The sequence below is a fragment of the Littorina saxatilis genome, unplaced genomic scaffold, assembly GCF_037325665.1.
Source record: "Littorina saxatilis isolate snail1 unplaced genomic scaffold, US_GU_Lsax_2.0 scaffold_1726, whole genome shotgun sequence".
NCBI lineage: Eukaryota > Metazoa > Mollusca > Gastropoda > Littorinimorpha > Littorinidae > Littorina > Littorina saxatilis.
In genome coordinates, this window is record NW_027129610.1 from 11,113 (window position 1) to 20,980 (window position 9,868).

The following is a 9,868-nucleotide window of genomic DNA, read 5'->3' on the forward strand; positions in this document are numbered from 1 at the left end:
ACTCCAAGACCAGTCGCAGCACACGCTCGTACACACCCGCACGCACACACACACACATACACACACAAACGCACGCACGCACGCACCCACATACACACACACGCACGCACATACACACATACACACACACATACACACACGCACGCACGCACACACACCCACACACACACACCCGCGCGCATACACACACGTACACAGAAATACACACACACACCCGCACGCGCGCGCACGCACATACACACACTCACGCACACACACACACTCACGCACGCACACATGAACTAAACGAACAAAAGAACGAAGAAACAAAAACACTCTTATGTTTGTTTATTTAATCCAAACATAATCAGCGAAGACTGAAGCAAACATAATCCAGACCCAGTCATCAACATATATTGTAATAACCGGCCTTCAATTCAAGAAATTGAGATTTATACATTCTACATATTCTCCCAATTTTGGATTTTAAAGTCTGACACGTTTTGTCCAATTTTGACAAGTGTTTAATCAAGGTTTATGTTTGGCAGTGCCCATATAAGCACGTTTTATGGCAGCACTGCCAATAATGTTCGCACTCATCACCTCTTACACGACATGCTCGCCGGTCGACCTGGATCACCTCGTTGTCGGGCGTCCTAGGAGAGAAAGAATTGACAATGTTGGGAAATATTTCTGTCGGGTTTGTGTGGGTTGTGAAAAAGTGAATTCTCTTGCTTTTATTGAGACTAGCTTTCCCACGTGACATCATTGTCCAGTCTCCAGAAAGGATGATTTCTCAAACTCGTGGATGAAGAGCACGTGTGGAAAGTTTGCCTCAATAAAAGCAAGAGAAATCACTCGTTCACAGACCCGACAGAGTTATTTCCTGAGTTCGTCTTTTGGCAGATGTCAAGAAAAAAGAAATAAAAAATGCTCAGAGGTACTTTCAGTGATTTTGTTATTTGAAGGTATGCAACATTTTCTCTGTGTGTGTGTGTGTGTGTGTGTGTGTGTGTGTGTGTGTGTGTGTGTGTGACTGGGTGACTGGGTGAGACATGAAGCTTGTGCTGCGACTTCTGTCTTGTGTGTGGCGCACGTTATATGTCAAAGCAGCACCGCCCTGATATGGCCCTTCGTGGTCGGCTGGGCGTTAAGCAAACAAACAAACAAACGGACAAGACAGACAGACATCTTACCCGCTCAAGGCAGGACCTCGCTTTGACATGTCAGGCTCGGTTCTAGCGCGTGCTCCTGTGTACAAAGCAGCAACAATCGAATACAATCACACATGCAGGTTGGAAACACAACAATTAGACTTTGTTGGTGCGTTGTCTTAATCTTAAATTAGCTCCGGACTGGAGTCGAATGGCAGTTGTCTTAAATTAACAACCACAACAACAATAACACAAGAGGCGAAGCCTTCAAGGCTCACGTAAGAAATAGACAAACAGTAACACAAACTCAATCACTCCGTCACACACACACACACACACACACACACACACACACACACACACACACACACACACACACACACAGTAAGCATAGGTGACACTGTGCAAGAAAGCGAGACACTAGATCTAGATCTGTCTGCATTTAGCCTACTTACAGGGACACGACTAAGAGTAATACCCAATATTCTGGACTCGCAACGAAATATACAAACAAATGACAATGAACAACGTGTCGACCTAATGGTCTTCAACAGGTTACAAAAAAAAATGAAAACAACAATACAAATATCAAAACGACTTATCAGAGAAGATGATGTCCTCCAAGCGCAAAAGAAGGGGGAAAGGGAGATAAATCAAAAAGAATAATGAGCAATGAAAAACAAGAGGCGAAGCCATCAAGGCTCACGTAAGAAATCGACAAACAGTAACACAAACTCAATCACTCCGTCACACATACACACACACATACACACACACACACACACACACACACACACACACACACACACACACACACACACACACACACACACACACACAGAAAGAGCATAGGTGAAACTGTGCAAGAAAGCGAGACACTAGATCTAGATCTGTCTGTCTGCATGTCTGTAGCCTACTTACATGGACACGACTGCCAACTAGTCTCGGCGCGCTCAAAATAATAATGACCGAGACTTTCAGTACTTCCTTCGCGTGACGTCTAACCCTCTTACGTCATAATGTGACGTCAATGTAATGTGACGTCTTCAAATGTTAGAGTTTCTACCACAGACATACACACGCACAGACACACGCACGCACGCACGCACAGACAGACAAAGTTACGATCGCATAGGCTACACTTACGTGAGCCAATGAAACCAAAACGAAACAAATCAGAATAATAACAATTGAAGGGCCTCAAGTTGAAAGAGAGAGAGAGAGAGAGAGAGAGAGAGAGAGTGAGAGAGAGAGAGAGAGAGAGAGAGAGAGACTCAGAGAGAGAGAGAGAGAGAGAGAGAGAGAGAGAGAGAGAGTCTGGAGTCTGGAGTCTGGATGGTTTATTGATTGGGCCTTGGGCCCATTTCAATTCGGGGTGTACACATTTTCATCATTCATGCTTCATGAAAAATAATCATGTAATATTAATCATAATAAAATAAATCATCATCATCGTAATGACAGTCGACATGACGACTGTGGAAACAGGCATTTACAACAGCAAAACGTTTGGAAAAGGACAGTAATGCATCAGCACAAAATCCAGTCTCTGTCGCACTTCACTCATGTCTCTCTGTCCTCTTTCCGTCCATCCATCCATCCATCCATCCATCCATCCAGCCAGCCATCCATCCATCCATCCATCCTTCTATCCATCTCGTGTCCCTCTGTCCTCCATCCATCTAATCAACCGTCTGACTGTCCAACCATTCATCCGTCATCCATCTATTCATCACTCCATCTATCCCTTCACATGCCCTTTCACACGCAAATCTGCAAGCAGTTATATGCATAATCGTTGCATCTCTGATACATAGCCGCATTAACGTTTTCAAAAAAGACAAAACTTTATTACTGTTTTTTAAGCAATCGACAGAAAGCAGCAAAAATAGCATACACATAAAACAAGATCGTGCAATATCTCATATTCACTGTCCCCACTCACTGCGTATTTTAAACGCGTTCATGATGAAGGTTGCAAGTCTAAGTAATATTGATCTGTTTGGTGTCGCTAGAAGTAGCGCCAGTTTAAAGCTTGATGGGCGGTTGTAATATTTTGCAGGTATGTAGTACTCGCGAATACCAGCATATTTTGGACATTTCAAAACAAAGTGAATTTCATCTTCGGTCTCGTTTGCGCAGAATGGACACAAGTAATCTTCAGCAGTTGACGACCGAGTGTGTCGTAATCGATGCACTTTGAGTGGCGAGACACCAAGTCTTAACCTAATCAGGCAGTTTCTTGCTTTGACGTGCTTCAGGTCATTTAAGTATGAAGACATAGATAAGGCTGACTTGAAAGTGCTATAGAAAAGGAATCGTTCTTTACTTTGTACTGTTTCTATCCACTCTTGCTTGTATAATGTGACTAGTCTGTTCTTGAATTCCGTTATGAACGCATTTTCATTTCCAACGCCTTGTTGAATCCAAACTTGGTCAAAGCCGTATTTGTACAGCACATAGCAAACTGATGACGCCCATGTTCTTTTATTTTGTTCGTGTAAATAAAGCAGCATTTTATAAGCTTTTTGTGGCAATCGATGACTAGGCATTTTCAGGATGCGCAACCAAAATCGTATGGACTTAACAAACGTGTTGACAAATAACGGGTGTCTGCCAGTTTCTCCATACACAAGTGTGTTTGGTGTTTTCATGCTTGTGTTCAGAAACCTCTTAAAGGCACAGTAAGCCTCCCGTAAACCATCACAGAGCTCCCCGAGCGTCTAAATACAGTACAAGCATACTTCCATTTGAACGCTCACCGAACGGGAACATCCTGGCTGCTTTCTGTCGAGCGTGAGACATTTTCAAAGAATTTATTTTCGTAGACTTGTTCCGTTAACAACAACGGCGCCTCGTTTTTGCGCTAGACCTAACTTTTAAAATCTAAATAATAAATTGACAGCTTGTTACACAAACATTCTTTAATCATAAAAGAATTCGTTTTTCATCAAGACAAGATCAGAACAATTCGAAGTTGTGAAAGTTTAAAAAAAGAAAAGCCCGGAAGCAGGGTCACGCAAGGGTCGTAGCAGACGACGGCCGGTTTATCAGTGCAAATCGCCGTTCCTCTCAACAGTCAAAAGCCATCGCTAGAGTTCTTGTGAACCACAGCCGTTGTTTCGTGCATAAAAAAAACGTGCTATTGTAGATAAGCTCACGTCGAGTCGCATTCAAATGACTAACTATGACGACTGCATTGTGAAAAGGGAAAACTGGATCACACGGGTTCACGATGGCTCAGGGGTAAGATAAACCACGCAAAAATAAATTCTTTGAAAATTGTTCGCTCTTTACGGAGGGCACCTAGGATGTTCTCAATTGGTGAGTGTTTAAATGAAATGGTGTTTGTACTGTGTGTAAAAGCCTGACCGTATCTGTGATGGTTTACGGGAGGCTTACTCTGCCTTTAAGGGCAAACAGATGCACCTTTTCGATAGGTGAATGGTCTGCATCAAGGCCCCAGACTTCTGCCGCATAATTGAGCATGGGCTGGATCTGGGAGTCGAATAGTTTATAGAATATGTTTGGTGATCTTTCTCCTAGAGTCCACAGTACCTTAAAAATACCAATCACACCCTTTCTTGCACGCAGCGCTAAATCGTTCAGCGTGTGAGAAAATGTCAACCTTGTAGAAAAGTAAATTCCTAAGTATTTATACATGTTCACAGTTTCCATTTCGATATTGCCATACATCCATTTTTCAATCGCTGCAATGTGACCACCATTTCTGAAGATAACTATGTTAGATTTTTCTAAATTAACAGTCAAGCCAAGATTACAAGCAGTTTGGTATAGCACGTTTATCTGGTTCTGTAACCCACACACAGTGTCGGAAATCAAAATAACGTCATCTGCGAACATGAGAATCAATATCTCAATAAAATCTGGGATAAGTTGTATACCGTGTCGTCCTTTTCGCTTGATTTCGTCCGCCAATTCGTTAATGAAAAGTGAGAACAAAATTGGACTATTTATTTCTCCCTGCTTCAGGCCTCTCGGACACATGAAAAGGTCAGTGACCTCTGCTCCTGCCCTAACTTTTGCTTTAACAACGTTGTACATACTAAGTATGGCTTGGTACATTTTACCTTTTATTCCTTTGCTTTGCAACACCTTCCACAGCTTTGTACGGTCTACTGAGTCGAAGGCCTTCTTGAAGTCAATAAAAGCAACGTATAGTTTTTTGTGTGACAGTAACTGTCTTTGTACCATAGCAAATAGAGTAAAAATATGATCGGTCGTACTGTACTTTTTACGAAAGCCAGCTTGACTTTCATTTAATAGGTTGTTGGATTCTACCCAACTTGTTAGTCTTTTGTTTATGATAAAGCTGTATAGTTTGCTGCAAATATTAAGTAATGATATGCCTCTATAATTGTCTGGATTGTTAATATCCCCTTTTTTATGAAGAGGGTGAATGATGGATTCAGACCAGTCTTCAGGATATGAACCTGATGTAAACAGTTTGTTGAAGAACCGGGCTAGGAATGGTACAACATGAAAAGCTGAATTTTTGAAAAGCTCACTAATAACACCATCTGGTCCTGCAGCTTTACCATTTTTTAATGCTCGTATGGCTTCGTAAACCTCTGTTTCTGTTATGTCATATTCCAGCATCTGGGTAGTCTCTAGTTCATTTTCATCTACTACCTCTTGTGCTTCGTCAACAGTAGTATTGTTTGCGTCCGTTTCTGTGAATGTGTTGAATACATTGTAAAAGTGTTCATACCATTGTTCAGTTTCTATTGTGTTAGCATTAGTTGTTTTCCTTGATAAAGACCTTATGGTTCTCCAGAATGTTTTAGGATCTTTGCCACTTTTTTGCAACAGTTCAATTGTTGCTTGTCTGTGGGCAACTTTTTTGCATCTGTTAAGTTCGTTGTACTCATTTCTGTTTTGTGTGTACACAAGTTTGTCTAAATTACCGTTGTGGACATTTCGTAAGTCATGTCTTACAGCTTGCCTCTTCTCTTTGCATTCAAAATCAAACCATGCCTGTTTACGTTCTTTTCCTATTGTTATACTTTTTTTCATGCATTCGCCAGCTATAAGCAGTCCTTCTGTAAACTTTCTAATCGAGGCATTTACATCCATGTCTACTTTGCTTTCTGCTTCAATAAAACAGTGTTTTACCTCTTCAGAAATTACACATGCCATAAATTCTTCCCTTTTATCTGGGCACCAAACGAGTTTGTCAATTCTATACGTCCCTGGTTGTTTTCTATCCAACTCATGTATTTCACTTTGTATTTGAATGTAGCACTCGACAGGCATATGTTTTGACTCAATTTTTTCCGCTACGTGCACTCTGATGTGCAAATCAAGGAGGAGTCTGGAGACAATAATATAGTCAATCACACTACAACCCGAGGTGGATATATATGTGAAATTCCCACGCTCGTCACCCTGGCCACCGTTCAAAATTTTCAGATCGAACTGTTCGCAGACACTGAGTAAACATTTACCATATTCGTTCAGTTCTTTGTCTTTTGAGTTCCGTTTCACACAGTCTTTTTCTACGTAATCCTCGTGTATCGAAAAAATGTCGAGATTCTCATCGAGAAGTGTTTTGTGCACCGCATTTCTCGAACTTGTTCTGGCATTTAAATCACCAATTAATATAAAAGGGAGGTCACCACAGTCTTGTATAATATCCATCATGCAATGTTCAATGACAGCTATGCCATTCGAAATGTCCGTTTCTCTGTAATACACAGAATTGATTGGGGGCACGTACACACCCAATAAGATCACGTCCTGGTCTGTGGCCAAGAGACTCTTCGACAACTTTAGAATTATCATGTTGTCGTATTCTGTTTCTATTCTAGTCACAAAGCGGGACAGTTCTTTTCTGACAAGCAGAGCAGTTCCTCCGGAAAGGCGTGCAGTTACACTATCTGACAGTTTTATGCCTGGGGATACAAATACTTCATGAGTCGGGAATATCAAAGTCGGAAAAGTTATTGAAAAAGTTTCCACGAGTAGCACAAAATCAAATGTTGATAGATATGAACCTATATCTGGATCATAGAGGCGTTTTAGACCTTCAAGATTATACGTCAAGAAACTTACGGTTTTAGTCGAATGGAGTTGATTAACAGGGGCCCGGCCGACATCCTATCTAGCGCCTTCGCCTTCGTCTGTGACCCTATTGGTAACCGTGGGTACTGGCGTCGTGCTGTGGACCCCACAGTCAGCAAGAGTCATCTGGCGCTTGTCCATTCCCTCCCTCACAGTCTGAGCTCGTGCTCGAGTGAGGGGGCGCTTGTCAGGCACCTCGGCGATGACGTCGTTCTCCTCTGCATTGTGTTGTGTCGCGGGTGACACCTCTGTTGCTTGTGCAGTGGTGTCCGTGGCGCCTTGTATGGAGAGCTCTAAAGCTCGCAGGTTTCCCTCCTGTACGTCGTCAGACTCGTCTCCACTAGTCTCCACCAGGGCTGCTGATCTGGACGGATCTCCTGTTTCCACTGTATCCCCGTTGACCTCCTCAGTTGGCCCCACACCAGCCGGCATCTCTAGGCTGTGCGTTGAAGCGTCGTCTGGGTTGACCTTGGTCTCCTGCTGTTGGGCCGCTGCCTGGTGTGTGTTGTCGGTACCTTTACTGGTAGCTGGCGCGTTCCCTGGCTGACTGTCTTCGTCTGGGCTGCTGTATGTCTTTCTAGCTGTGGTCTCGTCTTCCATCTGGTAGTCTCGAGGTGCTGTAGTTCGTAGGTCGGCCTTTCCTGTCTCTGGGTACCGTGTATTCTCGCGTGATGCTGCGGAGTAAGTCTTTGAGTTGGGGGCGCTTTGTGGGATCCTCCATGCCTCGGGCTCTTGGCGATGCGAGTAGGCGTCCCAATCTTGGTAAGAGCTCCTGTCATACCAATCGTGGTTCCAGTCGTTGGTGTTGTAAGGGTCTGCATTGTACTGGTGGCTGTGGGAGTCCCCAAACATTCCGCTTTGATAGCGCTGCTGTGTTGAGTACTGTGTCGGCACTGCATCTGTATCATAGCGATTCGTGTGTTCATCCGACTCTTGGTAGGATCTCCTGTCATACCATGCTTGGTTAGTGTTCTTGTGATTGTAGTCCTCAGCTGTGTTGTGGCGGTTGTAAGAGTCCCTGCGGGATCTGCTATGTGAGCGCTGACCTGTAGTTTGTCTCCACTGCTGACCGCCCTCGCTGTCTCTGTTGTAGTCGTTTCGTGAGCTGTGCTGCTGCTCGTGTAGATTTCGTCTCCCTCTCCCAAAGGATGAACTCCGGTTGTAATGCCGCTGTTGTAGTGGGCCATCTACAACGAGTTTGTTGCCCCTGTAGTAAGCTTTCAGCCCTCTGTCACGATGCTCCTGGATGATGTTCTGTTGTCTGGTAGTGAGGTCAGCTGCTACAGTGATGTTCTTCCTTCTAAGCGCTTCTCTGCCTGTTGTGAGCACTTCTAATTTGTCGGACCATCTTGCAAATCTTGCAATCATTGGTTGTGGCCTTGCTGGGTTGCTGTCGTGCTTTTTGTTTCCAAGGCGATGGGCACGCACGATGTCTGTCCTGTCCCAATGTTTTTCTGGAACAGTATCTCTTAAAACGTCCAGCACCTTGGTGACGCACGTATAGTAGTCTTCGTCTGCGGACTGTGCTATGTTGAAAAACTTCAGATTGTCACGTCTAGAAAAGGCTTCTAGCTTGTCTATCTTGTCGTCTAGTTCTGCAGCGGTTTGATTAAGTCTCTCTTCAAGGGTTGTAACTGCAGCGTGCGTATCCCGTGTTTCCTGCAGCATAGAGAAGTAGTTTTGTTCTAAGTCGTCTGCTTTTGACTGTATGGACTGAATCTGCTTTCTGACGTCACTGAACGAGCTGTCCATTTTGGTCATCAGTTCACTGTTCAGAGATTGAAACTTTCTCTCCTGTGTGTCAAAGAGTCTCTGCATTGTTGCTAGGTCCAGCGGACCCCCTTCCACTGCACTGTGCTGGTGGAGATTATGTTGCTGTACACCACCATAGTATGAGGGCGTAGATGCTGGTACTGATGCTGGCACCACCCACGGGTATGGGTCCGCCCCTCCCGACACAGCTGGGTAGTTGTTGTGGTTGGCCAGGTATCTGAGGTAAGTATTTCTCTCTTCCCCTGACCTCGCTGGCCCAGGGTTGGCCTCCACATCGCCGCAGGAGAGCAAGTATCCAGCAATGAACACAAACGCACTCATTGTGAGCAGCGGAAGTGTAAGCATGCTTGCTTGTTGTGGGCTGATGCAAAGCTTATATCTCGCATGTTCTTTGCTCGACTGTGTTGCGTTTCTTTTCATGCTCAGTATAACTGCAAGTTCGAGCCACGACCGCCGCAAACTGTCAACGCACGGGGAAACAGTGAGTGAGTTGTAGTCTGTACTGTCACACACTGCCACAACAATAAACAATGTCGTCAGCATCGTGGTCCGAACGCTACTCACTGGCCAGTCCACGTGCAGCGAGTGTTTTTGGGCTGCCTTTTCTTTACTCTTTTTGCTTCTTTGACTCATGTAGGAAAGAAAAGTCCAATAAAATCCGCCACAAGCCATTCTGGCACTCAGATTTGGCACCTTCATGTTCCTTTAGTGCTCCCACGCAAGTCAGTATAAAAAAGTATCCACTTAGGAACTTTCTTTCGCTAAAAATTAGCAAGTTTTGCGGAGCAAATTTTGTGCGACTGCTCGGTCCCGGAACGCAGCATTCAGCCAGAGAGAGAGAGAGAGAGAGAGAGAGAGAGAGAGAGAGAGAGAGAGAG

General features: G+C 44.2%; 1 protein-coding gene and 1 long non-coding RNA gene across 2 annotated transcripts; both read right to left on the reverse strand.

Moving 5' to 3' along the window:
• Window positions 1-312: 312 nt before the first annotated feature.
• Window positions 313-1,786, reverse strand: LOC138957844 (uncharacterized). Its single transcript, XR_011453202.1, has 2 exons — window positions 1,176-1,786; window positions 313-635 (listed from the first exon to the last, which is right to left on the reverse strand). It is a non-coding gene; the product is annotated as an uncharacterized lncRNA (long non-coding RNA).
• A 638-nt stretch (window positions 1,787-2,424) lies between these two features.
• Window positions 2,425-9,733, reverse strand: LOC138957843 (uncharacterized). The gene is made up of 2 exons (XM_070328891.1): window positions 7,209-9,733; window positions 2,425-2,906 (listed from the first exon to the last, which is right to left on the reverse strand). The coding sequence occupies exon 1, from the start codon at window positions 9,687-9,689 to the stop codon at window positions 7,254-7,256; it is 2,436 nt and encodes an 811-aa protein (XP_070184992.1). The 5' UTR covers window positions 9,690-9,733; the 3' UTR covers window positions 2,425-2,906; window positions 7,209-7,253.
• Window positions 9,734-9,868: the final 135 nt, after the last annotated feature.

Bases quoted from the DNA above. Each gene is read 5' to 3' on its own strand.
- LOC138957843 (XM_070328891.1), bottom strand. From the start codon at position 9,689: ATGAAGGTGCCAAATCTGAGTGCCAGAATGGCTTGTGGCGGATTTTAT.